This window comes from Temnothorax nylanderi, unplaced genomic scaffold, assembly GCF_030848795.1.
Source record: "Temnothorax nylanderi isolate EJ_2023f unplaced genomic scaffold, tnyl_v1.0 TNYL_tig0005_pilon, whole genome shotgun sequence".
Taxonomy (NCBI): Eukaryota; Metazoa; Arthropoda; class Insecta; order Hymenoptera; family Formicidae; genus Temnothorax; species Temnothorax nylanderi.
Window position 1 is genome coordinate 2,673,041 of NW_027249067.1, and position 16,367 is coordinate 2,689,407.

At 40.9% G+C, this 16,367-nt stretch overlaps 1 protein-coding gene across 2 annotated transcripts in view; it reads right to left on the minus strand.

The window, feature by feature from the left end:
* The window catches only part of LOC139776487 (uncharacterized), a 126,389-nt gene that overhangs the window by 96,329 nt on the left and 13,693 nt on the right, over positions 1–16,367 (minus strand). For both annotated transcript variants that reach the window (XM_071713178.1, XM_071713172.1), the window contains exon 2: positions 4,058–4,090. In XM_071713178.1, the coding sequence (XP_071569279.1) occupies positions 4,058–4,090 (33 nt within the window). The remainder of the gene's footprint in view (positions 1–4,057; positions 4,091–16,367) is intronic.

Consider the following 16,367-nt stretch of genomic DNA (forward strand, 5'->3'; position numbering starts at 1 on the left):
ACAGTTTTTGAGAAGATCGGAGCGGAGACGAGAGAGAGCGGCTCTACCAGTATTCTACGAGTGGAATTACTGTGTTCGCGGAAGAAATTTCTTTGATCGCGCTTGCGAGAACCGTAACAGATGCCCCTGCGCGGAGGGCCCGCTCGCTTCTCGCGCGCGCTCTTTGCAAATTAGATCAGGCTCGGATTGCAAGGCACTTCCATTCGATACCAGTTTTTAGATGCGTCGAAACATCGTGTGTGCCGTAGCATTAATCCTTACGCGGACACGTTCCTTCCAAGGATAATAGTGGGATCCACAGGTTGAGAATCCGCACGGAGCACCGAGTCCCCTGTTTGGATTCCAATTATTCAGCGGCGTGTCCCGAAACTCTCAATTCTTCGTGAATCCTGACCCCGGACCTTTCTCCTTCCTTCCCTTCTGTCCCGTTTGACCCGCGCTCTCTTCACCGGACTCTGCATAGATAATGAACCACGAAAAAGGAAGGCAACCGCACGGCTCGCTGTCGTCGCAGACGAATCAAAAAACTTCACCTTCTACCTCCACCGACGTTCACCAACGCCATTTCCTGTTCGTGGAGAGTACCTGCCCATAATCATTATTATTCGCAGCCAAATAGCTGGTGTCTCTCTTTCTCTCTCGCGCCATTGATTAATCTTCTTATCTCGGGAATATCGAGGCGCTCAATATCGCGGCTGCTCTGTTAAAAGTGTTGTATTTGTAAAACTATTTCGTGATAATAAATTTTTATGTTTATAACATGAAGATAAAATCAAGATAAATGATCGTATTATATAAGTGAAGCTATTAGGTGATTATCTAATATTCTATATGGTGCGATTGGCTAATCACTTATCTCTGTCATAAATTCTACGATTTCTAAAAGTTCTACAAGTAACAACCGGACGGCATCTTATACAGGCTCTATGTTTCTCCCGGAAATAATGGAATTAAATTTAGTATTATATAAAGAAACGATTGCAATTTACATTGTATTATTATTGTTAAGAAGAAATTAATATAAATATTTCAGTTTGTCATTTATGCAAGGTAAAACTAAGTAAAATAATTCAGTCCATAAGATACACGTAGATAAAACTTCCTCTAATTTCGAAGAGGAACGATAGAAGGTAAGGCGATGAAGATGAAAGCAATGTACACCGAATGTAAAGTACCGACGGGATCGCAATTCGTAAAACTGAGCTGCTGTTCCGTCACCTTCGCAGGTAGTTGGTAGACGAAAGCGTCGAGAGGAAAGGACTTGGATACCGCCGAGAGGAAAAGAGACGAGAGAATAGAGAGAAGGAAGAAGAGAGAAAGGCATACTCCGTCAGGTAGGAAGAACAGAGTAAAGAGACGTGGAAGTGGCAGGGCGAAGAAGAGGAGAGTAAAGGCCCCGGGCGAGGTCACCCACCGCCCCCGCCCCCCTCACCCCCCCATACACCCTGATTATCCGCCGCCGGGGGCGGGACGCTCTGTAATGAGCATCGAAGAGGTGCTCAACCTCTGACTGTTTCGTAAATTTTCTTTGACTAACGTCAAAGCAACTTAAAAATCTTTCGGCGATATCTTTCTCTTATCTTTCGGACGCGAAAAATCTAAGTTTCATCTTACATTCTTTTTGTTTAATAAATGTCAAAGTCTACACATATACATATGCGAATAAATGAAAACCAATGTAGATAAATGTATCTTTTAAAATTGTAAAAAATAAATAAGATATTTAAATTATAAAGTATTAAAAATATATTTATAATTTTGCTAGTGTCTCATAAATAAATTACGAGATAATTAATGGAACTCATTGTAAATAATATACGCTTTAATTTAAAATATTGATTTTAAATGACTAATTTTCTTTTATGTAATATAATCTCTTAACGAAAGATCTGTTATTATCGCACATGTATCATAAACATGTAAATAAACAGCTCGATTTAATCGAAGACAGGTTGATCGCAAAATAGAACACTCGCGGGCGAAGATTAGGGTAAAGCAGGAAGCAACGGAAGGTGACGGGATGGTAAACGTTTGAATGGCGAAGCACGACGTCGTCGGCTGTCTGCGAAGACACTCGGATGATCGAGCGATGTTATTTTAAGTTTTCCGTGGGGGCCCTCGGCTTCTCTCCCGTCTTGCCCTAATCGGCTGTCAGCCACCCCCGTAGCGTGGGGTCGGCAGACTACCCCCGCAACGTTTAATACATATGTGCGCGTAACACACGCGCGCAATTTCACCGATCGGGAGAGCAGTCGCCTGACACGACCCCCCACGGACAAGATTCGCCCTTTTTTTTCTCTCCTACATCGAGATTCGCGCCCAAGGATTCATGCCCCTCGAGGGGTCAGATTCAAAACGCTTTACACTCTCATAACCGGAACCTGTTGATTCGGCAACCCCCGAAAATCTCAACCACCTCGACTACCCGCTGAAACAAGAATTCTTCGGCGTCCGCTCGTCTAGAAATACTCTAGCTAGTATGAATAATTTTTAATTTTTAATAAAGATAAGATCCTTCCTATTTAAAAAAGAAGTTAGAATGAGAGAGAGAGAGAGAGAGAGAGAGAGAGAGAGAGAGAGAGAGAGAGAGAGAGAAAGTAGTATATAATAAATATAATATAGACAAGAGAAGAAGTCGTTTTGTTATCATGGGATATTTTGTACCTAAGATATGAACAACCCAATAGACCCTCAGGACATTCCGCCACCATCAGCGACGCAACACCTAGTCAACTACTGCGACTCTGTATTCTCAAACGTACGATAGACCGTGAAGATGGAGTCGCTTCAGGAAAGTTAGAATGCCCTCGCAAGGCTGCGCGGTTCGTTTGATGGCCTTCTCTTCCTCCGTCCTGGACCATCCACGTGTTTCCACTGGATGACCGTTTACACCATCAGGTTTGGTGGCACATATTATATACCGGAGGAAGAAAACAGAAGAAGAGAAGGCCGAGGGACGAAGACGAACGAAGCCAAAGGCAGAGACAGAGCGGGAAAGAGAGCAGGAGAACGAGAAAGAGAAAGAAAAAGAGAGAGAGAGAGAGAGATAGACCGTTGCTTTCTTGGGCTCCGGCGTGCTTATTGCGTGATATTAGCCACGGTGGCTGCCGCCACTGCTGGGATAATCATAATCTCGAAAGGGGGACAAAACACAGGCCCCGAATCGCATAACGCTGAATTTTACGACTTCTGGCATAGAGGAGACGCGACCGGATGCACAACGCGGCTTTTTATGCTCTCCTAACAGCCCCCGACTTGATATCACGCCCAGAGATAGACGGCTTTTCGAAACATCTCTCCGACCGTCGTTGGATTCGCTTGTCGGATTCATCGTCATTGAACTTGAATACGAAAGTGTCGACGGAGGAAGGTACTAAGAGAAGGAAGAACGAAGCCAATCTTGCAAAGTCGAAAATTAAGCTTGTGAAAAAAATACAAAAATCATAAAGAATTGAATTTTTAATCCGATATCGAATGACGTTATAAAAACTAGCTTATTTCTTATATTTTGTATGTAAATGTATGAGAAATTGGTCAAAATTATTTTACCAATTAGAAATTATTCTCACTATTTTTATGAAAATACGGACGTTACTTATTATAATTGAGAACAGTTGAGCCGCTTTTTGCCAGGTCTAGTGTGTCTGCAATATAAAACTAGTCGACCGCCGACACTTTCCGCTTGAGGTAATTATTCCGAGAATTCGATCTAATTTACGTGTTTGCATAGGCGCACGATCGAGCCGGTGCGCGCTGTAAAAAAGGCATAAAGAGAAAGAAAGAAAGAAAGAGAGAGAGAGAGAACGGGCACCCAGCGGCGTTACATCGTGTTTCGCAATGCCGTATGAAATCAACGGCGAATGAGGCACTGAATGGAAGCGAATTGCGCGAGTAGAAACGGCGAGTCAAGTCAACGCGTTTCGAAGCGCACAGACTGCGTAATAGGGAGGATATTTTTTTCACGGAAGATACTGAATAGAAGGTTCCGCGACGATTTTTACAGTGGCGTAAGTACGGTCTTGTAATCTCTGGGAAATTGAGATCGTGAGTCACTCACCGTAAGGTCGCTCCGCAACGGGTTCGCACGAATCTGCAACAGAAAAGCATTCGCATTCGATTAGCCATAGCTCCGCGACCGTAAGTGGGGCGATTAATTATTCGTATTTGGTTCGTACTAGCTGGCCTTTTGGACCACTGAAGGGCACCCGCTGCCCGCTGCGATCGAGATAGAACATCGCATAATATGTATTTCCATAGAGAGAGTCTCGCGATTATTAATTACATTTGATAAATGATAACGTAAGACAAGATAAGATCGAACAGATATAAAAAAAACTTCTTAAAATAAAATTCTAGAATTATTCAGACAGTGTCAGAGAAAAAATATTCATAATAACGTTACCTTATCTTACGGTAGTAATATTCATGATAAATGTAAACTCGATGATCTATTACACGCTGTGATATACGCGGAACTATCATCGTGATTTCCAATTGTCATATATAATTTCGAATAATTATCATTTACTGCCGGCAGAGTAATAACTCTATTCCTATCTCATTTCGAAAGGATTGTCCAGCCAACAAGGTTGAATGCATGCATATATCGGGAGTCCCGAGAGTGAATTCACATCGAAGGAAACAATATGTATTAAATTACACGCGTCACGTCGCATAGAGGAAGCCTCCGCGGATAATTTTGCAGTTGATTTTTAATTCTCATCCGCTCAATGACACAAGAAGTTAGCGCTACGCACATCGACAAGCTCGTTCATCCATGACGATTGCAATGCGATCGTGATTCATACTCGATATAATCGACGCAATCTCGGCGCAATCGCGACGGCGGATCTATTCAAGCGAGCCGGCTGCCTTTTTTCCTTCCCGCTCGTAATTTGCATACGTACATAGAAAATTCCCACCGATAATTTATCCAATCCGCGAGTCTCACCATGATCGCCGGTAAGCCGATCACCGTAAGTGATTTCTAAGCGGCCACGAGAGTCGCTTGTAATTCGCGCTGTAATGGGGAACTTACGTAACGACGATCCTCACGCACGTTGCCCGCTAATGCGCCAAGCCGGCTAATAGCGTCGTCGCGCGTCTTGGGCCCCGGGATCGGACCGGGCCCGGAGGCACGCGTCGCGCGTACAGCCAGTGCAGTGCGTAAAAGCGAGGAAGTTTTAAATGGTACCTCGGCGCGGTGGCCGGCCGGGCACCTGCTAAAGCCGAGGGATCGGCTCGGCGGGAGCCGGTAAATGTCTCACTCAAGGCGCTCGTACGCGGCTCTAATGGAAGCCGCTAGGTAGGTCATCGGCTGTCATAAACGCACGCCCGTCCAAGTTTCCTCGACGGCGCGGAGCGTGTTAATAGCCTCATTAGATATCACGTTGCAGTGGCGTACATACCGCGATCGATCGAGGATCACTAAAATCCCTCCCACTTGCGAGAACCCGCGGTTTCCATAATTATTCTGTAAACTCAACGGAGATCTAAATAACTCCTTTCCTCTAATTCCACTGTATAAACAATCTGTCTAGTTATCGTTATGAACAGATGATGTTTATCAGATGTGCTAATTGAATTGTCATTAAATATATTCGATTATAATCGTTAACATCGTAACTGCTAATTTCCGGCCGAAGCATCGGGTAAATGAATGATGCGTGAAATAATACGACGTATTTGCGTAATTATGTCATAACCGTTCTTCTAACGTCGTTCTTCATATAGGATATACCAGCATTATCTTTTTTCTCTCAATTATGACATCGACTTCTACAGTCATTAGCCTCGGCATTAGCGCCAATGGGACACGGTCTTCCCAGGCTGTCAACCATTCAAGCATTGACCGTATCAAATGTTGTTTAAGTTTGTTAATTAACTCCGCGACTCTCTACAAGCAAATTTAGTAACGTGCGACCATACTATCATTATTTTACGAAAATACGATTTCTTTCTACACACAATTTCGCATGTTATAAATATGGAAATTTTTATATTGTTAAATTCATTTTACAATTATATAAAAATTTTATTTGAAACAGTTTTCTCGTAATTTTCCAAGATATACTTTAATTAAAAGCAAAATTGCACTTGATTAAGTTAACAGGGGAATTAAAAAACATTTGCGACCTAGTAGACGAGGAACTTGGAAGTCGCCGTATTTTCACTAATAGACTAATAATAATTCTTGATAGTTATGACAATATTACATTTATCTGCGCACGCTTATTTGCTAAAATAAAATACACTCAATTTTTATTACATTTATTTGCATCGATCATGCGCGTTTGTCATCCACAGATAAGCGGCCAACAAAAATTCCAACCAACAAAACATATCTTGCGACAATCTTCCAAGAATCTCGTCGTCAATATTAGAGTCAGCTAAGCAATGCCACGGCATTGAACGCGCGCGCGCGCGCGCGCGCGCGCGTTCATTAGTACCGTGTACATATACGCATGCATTCAACAATGTACACATCTCCGACACCCGGTCGCGATCGAACGCGCAGATTACATTCGACGGGACGAAACGTTCTGCATCTGGAATTCCGTAGAACCTGTCAAGACCAGGCAACGTTGACAGTCGCAGAGGAAAAAAGAGAGAAAGAGAGGAGACACCCGCACCCGTCCGTTTTATCTGTCGTTAATCGGCGATCACGGCGTCGTATTCTAATATTTTCCGTGAAGCGTCGCGCGCCATCACGAATTCTGATTGAGCAGCAAACCGGGGTCGGGGCCGGGGCCGTGGCCGGTGCGCGTGTATCGGGCCCCAAAGGTGCCAACGGGGTCGGGAGCGATGGTCGATAAATATTAAACGACTTTCCACCTGTCGCGTCGTCATCGTCGCGGCGAAGGGGCAGGGGCAGCACTTCCGAGAGGGAGATGACTGAATGTTAATTAGCGAGGCGTGACAAGTGTTAAGTAATCCATCCATCTACCTATACGTCGGGAGGGAGGAGCCTGCCTAACGTTCAGCAATTAACGCGACACTTGGGGCTTGGCCACGCACCATCGGCGAAACGCAGCTCGTTCTTGCGAGCGGGCGCGCGCAATTAACCGGCAATTTAACAGCTAACCTCGAGCAGGTGGGAGGTAAATTGGATGCTAAAACGAACTCGTTGCGCTTTATGAAAATATGATTCAAATCAGAAATATTTTTCCAGTTTAACATCTTATAGAGTATTATCTATGACATTTATATGTATATATAAAAGCACAGTATCACAACATGATACAATCAAACGCGATAACTCGAAAATTAATTAGATTGTTCTGCGTTAGATTATTCTGACATATGTGTAAAACAATTTGGACATTTTGATAAATTAATAAGAAAATAGCAATGGGAGAAGGGTAAATAATTACGCAACAAACATACGTGAAAAAGAATTTGCTTACCAATGCATTCCAGCGATTGATCATTAATCGTTTCCTTCCATTTATCCGAAATTATTTAAAGACACGATAAAGACACACTGCTGACACAATGTTTTCAACAGCACTACTGCAGACACTAAACTTAACTGCCTGACGATGAGTTTTATTGATGGTATGTATATTATGTATGTATATATCGATATAAACATTGACCGACGTACACAATGACTTCTGTGTATCATAAGTTTCCGTCCAATGTTTTCATTTAATCAATATTATTCTCGTATAAGTAGGAATATTAATTCTGCCTACGTGTTAGTATTCACAAAGAAATTTCATGACATGTAACTTACTGATCCTTTTGCTTTTTCATAAGATAAAGAATGGATTATACTATTAATTGTGTAAAGATACGTTTATTAAATACTATAGAAAAATTTGATATTATTAAGTACATATAGTAATCATGTCTGTGAATATCAGACAAGCAATGAATTTTGAATCATTTTTATAAAAACATATAAGTTTCTGTGAAAATTTTGCATTCAAATCGTAAGAAACTTTTGATGATACAGAGAAATCGACAAATATAAATCGACGGTGTATTTATCATCAACTGAACTAATTAATAATAATGTCAATAATCTCAATGTAATCTCTGAGGTACTCATTTTCGCGCCTAAAGATAATATAATTCTTGTGAGCTAATTTAAGAAAAAATATTAGGTACGAATAAAGTTTTACGAACGGTATGACTAAATTTGCGCGCGTTGTATTAGTGCGAAGTATACATTCGCATATAAATGTCATAACGAGGACTGTCGGCTTCATATCTCGCGTCCGTAATGAAACCGGTCGCCGTAACGCGTCGACTTGTATTAATTAGAATGCCGGATTCGATGCCCGCCGCAGATAAACGAGCGGTGCAATGTTACAATGTTACCAAACAATGCCGCCGTTGGCCCGGTATCTCGACGTCGCGGTACAGCGACGCCGAGATATCTGCATTAAAGGAACATTTACATCTCGGAGAGAACCGGGTCGGAGGACCGGGTCCGCATCCGCGACCGGTCAAATCGCCGAATCATAGTCGAAGCCGATCCTCGCTTGTCGATTAGATGTATCAGTGTAATTAACAACAAACAATGGCCGCGAGAGAGACGCACGGGCTCGATATCGTGTATTAATCGATTACCCTCTCCGGTCAGGCCCGGGAGATATGCGCCGGGCCCGGCTGTTAATCATCACCGCGGGTGCGTTTGTACCACCGACGTCCGTCCTTTTTTTCCGTTCTCATCGTGAGAGAGAAAGACCAATAGGCCTGAGCGTACGTACGTAGCCCTGAGGACTCTTCCGTTAACTACCTCCGTAACACGTCATTCGCCTCCTCCCGCCCGCGCACGAAATAGCAGAAACGACGTAACAATCTCGTTTGCCCGACGCGAATTCCGCTTCTCATGGCGACGTATCGTGAGACCATCTATCGATTAACCGATTACTTGCACTATTCTATGAGTGGCGAGTTAAAACAAGACATGTCTCATACCTCGAAAACACGCGGGTCCACTGTACTACATGTATGAACACGCGTATGGTATTCAAAAGTGCTTTAATACTTATTTGATTTGTCTTGCTAAGTATCAGTATCTTTATGTTATTCATTGTATTCATATATTTTTTCCATTTTTAATATTAATAATAGAAAATCATTTATATCTCCATATGCACATAAAAAATTCGAAATATGCTTTACGCATAATAGAATTTAATTTACATTATATTATAGTAAATTATAAAAATTGTAACAAATAAATGTAATAATATAATTTAATAAAGATATTGTTCTTTTCATATTCTACATTATAATGAATTCATATATGCTCGTCACTAAACTAGGTCGTGAGAGACGTGAGAAGCTTAAATTCGGTACCGTTAAAGGAACAGAGAAATATCTATGTCCAATATTCGATACTTCTCGTGCGAAATATCGATCATTGCACACTTGCGTGTGCCTTGAAGATGTTCACGCGTACGATAGAGATAGACTATAGATAGAGAGTACCGAGAGGATTATTTCGCGGTGCCCCTCAGCAGTGCGCTAGAGATCGGAATCATTAGCGATTATCGATGACCATCAATGTGGAACAGTTTGCGAGCTATCATCAATTAGAGTTAAATAATAGTCCGCGGTGTCCATCCGTTAGCTCATTCGCCGCCAACTCTACTTCCGGGAGCATCGACTACTCTTTTCCGTGACTTATTGCTGTTACTTCGAGGCCAGCCTCCATTCTCTCACTCGATAATGGGAAAGTCTCGTTTCGGCGATCTTGTGTATGTATTTTCTTACAGTTAACAAATCTGTCGCGCAACTATTAACCTTTGGAAGACGTATCTTTCGGAGGACTATGGCCGGGTTATTGTTAATCCGTAGTACTCTATTGGACAATCAAGAGATCGCTCCGGATATAAAATATAGTGTATAAAATAGCAGTAAAAAAGCATCAGTTTTCGAGTTGTAGATTTTTTACCCTTTCGATGTAAAAGAAATGTACAAGTAATCTTCGAAAATTAACAAATATCCATTGAGTCTCGAGTGACCCAGCTATCGCCAACTAAGAAGCACTGCGGATAATTTGCGAATAATGCGGGTATTAAATTAGACGAAAACGCTTCAGAAAAATTGCAAATTTCGCATTAAAGGAAAATATGTGTTTTAGGTATATTAAATTCAGAAAATTTATAGGTCTAACTTTATACGTATAATAGATGTTAATTTACATATTGTACATATATATATATATAAATAATATTAATTAAAACAAAGAGATATTAACTTGGAGAAATCTGTTAACTATCGTTTCACGTATGACGGTAGCAGTGTACACGCAACACGTGTTCTTCTGTATCTCACCGTAGCGAATAGAGAATGTCCAACGCGCGGCGATCTTCACGATTCCGTTCACGGTATGCTTTACAGCACGAATCGACAAGACCACTTGATCGGTCACGTACGATTCTACGATTAACCAAACGAGAGACTTCGATCAGTTTGCCGAGCAATTGAACGCAAAAGCAACGCACTTTGCAATTTATATATAGTTTACAAGACATTAATTAGCAAAAAATATAATATTATAGCAGGTAGATTAAATATCCTACGTTTTTACATTTTTATATTACTCTACATTAAATTGTTTCTATTAAATATAATCACACAGATTGCTTCAATATTCTTAAATTATATATGCCAAGCGCTTGTTCATTTATGAATCGATTAACTTTGAAATTAATGCTCAATACTAAGCTAATTGCGGATAAAGCAAAATGTTCGGCCGGAAGACGAAATCATTGCTTTTCGTGCATTTATAGGTACACGAAACACGACATTCGCAACGAGTACGAGGCACTTCCGCTGCGGCTCTAAAGACAGAAGAGTGCCAACTATCAGACCCGCCCCCGGCTAACAATCCGTCACTGTACCCTTCTCCGTCTATCGGTGACTCCGGACGTCACGGAAGCTCAACGTGAGCGAGCGAGTGAATCACTATGCCGACGGAAGGAGCACGTGGGATAGAAGATGAGATTTAACGTATGCGTGCGTATGAGAGAAAGAGATGCGAGACTGCTGAGAAAGGTAATCAACGAGCGCGAGAGAGGAAGACGAGAGGAAAGAAGAGAGAAGGAGGATACGAGAGAAGGGAGGGGGAGAGAGAAAAGGAGAGAAAGAAGGAATCGAAAGGAAGACGAAGAAAGGACGGGACGAGCCGGCGAGGAGTGGAGATGAGGTCTCGGTAGTAAAGTCAACGGTTGCCGCCCCGACAAAAAACTCAAATTGATCAAAATGAGAGTTACGTGGGCAAAAAAGTAAGCGACCACGGTGGTAGGCACGCATTTCGTGCCGGGAGAGAGTTTAGGTAGCGAGGGCTTCGAGAGAGCGCCGAGAGAGAAGTTGGACAATGGGGCCCGCCCGCTTCGGTCGCGAACAAAAGCTTCAACGACGGCCGATCATGAGATACGACGAGATCCGCGAAACGGCGACTTCCTCTCGGCGGAGGGGGACACGCCGCGCGGAAGTAGTAATCATTATCGCGCCGGTTTATGCGCGCAATGGTAAACTTTACGACCGCGCTCGCCGCGACTCATAAACTGCCGCCGAACCGCCGAGCTGGGTCTTGCGCGCGCGCGCGCGGCATTCTTATCCCCGTCGAATCGGGCCCCCTTTTACGTGGGGGGCCCGTTTGCAGCGTCTCTGAACCTCTTACCGTCGTTTTTACTAATACACTGTCATCCTTGCTGAGATTGGAACGGCTTTCTCCGACATCATGCTGTCAAAGTTGCATGCCGATAGCGAAATCGTCGACCCGAAGTCAATCGTGAGTATAAGATGAAGGGGAACAACATTATACACGTGTTAACTAGCCTAATCGAATCACGGATATGAAAAAATGAATATCGCTCCGAAAGAACATATATTAACTCACGTTTCATGATGACAGGCGATATTGTAAATGTAAACTTCGATATAATCATCGCAATAATTAAATCCATCAAATAATATAGATCTATTATTACAATTTTATTATTCTAATTTCTTAATATATTGCTCTACATTATTATTTCTATATTATGTTATTTTATAAGTTTGTTAAAATTCACTTTACGATAAATTCAAGCATTTTCATCTATGGTGTAGGTAAAAGTTAATGAATGGACATTAACACACCAAAGTGACGCAAATTGCTTCACCCGAACCTCGCGCGTTTAGAACACGTCGTGGTCACTTGGGTGTTCACATCGGCAAAAAGTCGTGTTCTTAGGATTAATTTCCTCTCTGTTGCGCGAGAAGCCGCGGTAACTCTCGCAGCGCAATGGAAACGAACGCGAGCGAAAAAAGGATGTACGCGGTTTTCCTGCATCGCGTAAATCGGCGAGCGGTCCTAACCGCGCCTTAACGGGCGAGGGTTTATGATACTTCGCGGAAGTCGACGATCGATAAATCGATATTAAGATCCAGCAAAATCTCGTTGTTGACGATAGTTACAAGGTGGGTCGAGAAACGAGAGAAAAAAGAAAGAGAAATCAATCGAGAAGCGGCCGAGAGTCCGTTTGGCTATTACGACACCGGTTAGATTGGTCGGCGGAATCAATAATACAATGCGATTTTTAGAACTACGAAAAAAGAAATGCCTTTCTGCATTTCAGACTTGTACAATAGACATTTTTATAGAGGGATTTGCTATATAGTGCGACTGTAAAATTTAAGATGCCATGCTGAACGACGAAAGTAATAATTTTATTATCGATTAATGTCCCGTCGCGTGACCAACATTGATTTCCAATTAAGCTAATTAAGTTCAAATTAATTATACGATCATTTTCCATCCAATGACGCTTAAGTCATTTGTCCACTTTAATTCAATAATAAAACGGTGCACATAACGTCAAGTGCAATAATGTTACAGTACATTTAAAAGTTATAGTTCGTATTTAAACACAAAAATATTATCAGGCATATAATACCGCTCGCTAGATATAGAATTAATCAAAAAGTATCACTTTAATTTCTGCACAAAGTACAATAATATGAGAGTAGATTTATAAATAACAAAACATGTGAAGAATTAATGTAAGAATTACGAAAGCATCGCAAGCATCCTTCCGTTATTTTCCATTGTTCTGTGTGTTATTTCTTTTCGTGGAAATTTTGCATAATTGCCATTTCCCACTTCGGAGTACTCGGCTACCCTTTACTATTCTCACAATGTAGTTATGAATCACCCACATCGACAGAACAACTCATACCATCGAATGAACGGATGCCACACAATATATACTGTCATGAAACCTCCACGGAAGATTAAACGTGACTTACCCCTTCGAAAGGATTAAAGCCAAGACAAAAATATCATTAATCACATTACAAACGGTGTTGTTAATCGGATAGTTCAATCTCGCAAAAGATAAATAAGAAAATATTTATTTGTGGCATTGTTTCATCGATTTCCTATTCTTATTTAACGAAAGGAACTTTTGTTCAAATCGCAAAAGCGGTAAATTCTGAACGTGGCACAATTCGACCCTTGCCCTCATTGAGCTAACGACTACGAACTCGCACCCGGAGCGATTAAAAAGAAAAAAAGAAAGAGGGCGTCGGAATGAAATCACCGGCGTGATGAAGTCGTACGGACGATTAAGAAGTCACCGGAGAGACACGTGCAAGTGGACCTTAAAATATGGCTGCTTACGAAGCTGCAAGGGTTAATTACCTCTGTCTTTCTCTGTACGCGCCTGGTACAATAATATATTAACGCGTTTAGGCACGGCCAGTTAATCCCGCAAGGAACTGCTCAACGCGCCGTTAAGCACGCTTGACTCGTTAAGTCGCCTAATATGTACCACCACATGCGTGAGATATCCTTAAATGTGATCATCGCCCAAAGGAACGTCGTTTCGTGCGCTCGTCCCATTGTAATTACTAAGTCTGTTCTCTTCAAATATAATTAACATTCGATTTTCCGTGACAATTACATACCGCTGATCGTGATTGGAATGTTACTCGATCTCATCGCGTGTAAGCTTCATATTAGTGTATAAATCTCAGATACATTTAGCGCTCGTTCGTAAATACGTGTAAGCGGGAACGTGTGATTAGGCAGCTCTCGTATCGTGAGTGTGAAAAAGTATAAGCACTTGTTAACGGCTCGCGTTTTACTTATCCGCGATTAAAGTTATAATGTGACCGATTTTAGAACGCCGATCCGTATCATTTACGAGTAGATCGCTTATACATAAATGGTTGGCTCGAGATATCGTAGCAAAATGAGATAATTGTAGGAGATAATGCCACGCTTAAAGTAATGATTTAAACACATGACGTAATGCGAAAACGAGAAATTATTTTCAAGTTATTTTTAAAACCTTTACACGTTTTCCTTTCTATCATTTCCTTTTAATAAAACGTAATTTTATAAGAAAGATAATACAAAAAATAATACATTTAGGTCCTTCCTTTCCAGTCCATATTTTAAATAATTTTTATATGTAAAAATATTGTATGCATAGTAAATAAAGAAATCTATCCTTAGTCACGCGTAGTCGTTCTTATCACACATGAGATCGTTCCGGAAGCACAACTCAATTCGCCTTTTCGTTGGTATTTGCATGTACAGAAATAATTCCCATGATTCGCCGGAAACATATCAGATAAGGGACTCGTAGTTTTATCCTGGTCACATTAGCGGACTAATTAAAGCGCCGTAAACAATGGCCGACTCGGGAGGGCTTGCTCTTTCGTCTCGTCAGAAAATCCAGAACATGCACGAGTAGGTTTACATGCAAATATATGCATATATCGGGTGTTTTAGAATCAGAGAATATTTTCTATTAAATAAACAGGAAAAAAGAATGATTGTTTTTATATGCCAACACATTAATAATACATTGATTAGAAGATTAGAGATAAAGTAATTATAAGTAATTAAAGATATTAATGAAATCTTATCTATCAGTCCAGTCTTGGTGTTTCTCTCTCTTTTTCTCAAGTATATTTTATTCTACGATATTTTTAATTCGCAACTTATCACAATTTAAGTTACAATTGAAAGAAATGACGACGTTTATTCTTACAATTAATCTCGAGATCTAGACAAAGAATCTGTATCCGTATTGAGTATAGTAATTGATTTTATATATTACAAATATCACGTCTACTAACTACTGTATGTGTGTGTGTGTGTGTGTGTGCGTGTGTGTGTGTGTGTGGGATATTTTATATATTATAATATACAGATACTTGTAAACTTGGAATATATATTTACGTTAATTTAATACAGACAACGCGAACAGCCAGTCAATGAGCATCTAGAATCTAGATCATTAAAGAAGTTATATTTATACCTGGATTTACGTGATAATACAGTACCACCATTACACTAACATTATCCACGTACATGTACGACTGCCTTCGCAGAGATTGAAAGCTTAGTTAAAGATACGAAAAAATTGGGTCGTCATGCGTGACGCAGTCATATATCCCCAATTAATAAACGAATGTTTTGTCCGCTAATAAATTTGCATTCTCATCGTAATAACGGCTGACAAAGGTGTCGACATGCATGCGCTGCTATTATCACTAACCGATGACGATGGATAATATAAACGCATCCTTAGAGCGTTCGTTATATAGAATATAATGCATATTACATATAAATTATTGTACATTGTATATGGTAATTATTATATGTATATAGAAATATTTTGAAATATATTTTAGTCAAATACATACGTATTTATCCAATTCCGACTGTTTAAAATTTTCTTTAAAATATATTAAACTGTTGAAAACTTAATAGGAACAAAGATTTTAAGATTAATAGATTAAAAGATTAATAGTTAACCATCACCGCTTTCTGTTTACAACATCATGTAAAAAGAAAGTGACAGAGGTTTTTAAAGATACAAATTGCGTATGGCTCAAGAACGCGAGGGCTTGGATCGTGACTGCGATCGAGTGCATTGATCCATACACACAACGCGGTTAATTGATTACGTGATTATTTGTTAGATGAGCTAATTGTGCTTATACTGCAATTACCCTGACAAGAGGCCAGGAATGCTTGCATTATTATGATCGGTAAATCGTTAGGTCGTAAGATATTTACTAATAGCGATTGCCTCGTTTCAAACTGGAGCGCCATGCAGAATAGTATGATTAATTAATAGCGACGCGTCCAACTGAATGGCGAATTTGAGTCTCTATCTAGATAACGCTGACAAGGGTGTAAGATCGTTCTCGTGGCCGCGATCGTGCTCGCGACTCGCGTTCCATCAATCTTCGTATAGCGGCTGCGCGAGTTAACGCGACGATATCTCTGCTCGCAACTTTGCTGCAAATTTGTACGCATTGCATGACGACAGGCGATTTATTAACTACAACGAAAACAGTTTAAAAACCTTGAGCGCAGCGCCCATAAAAATTCATGA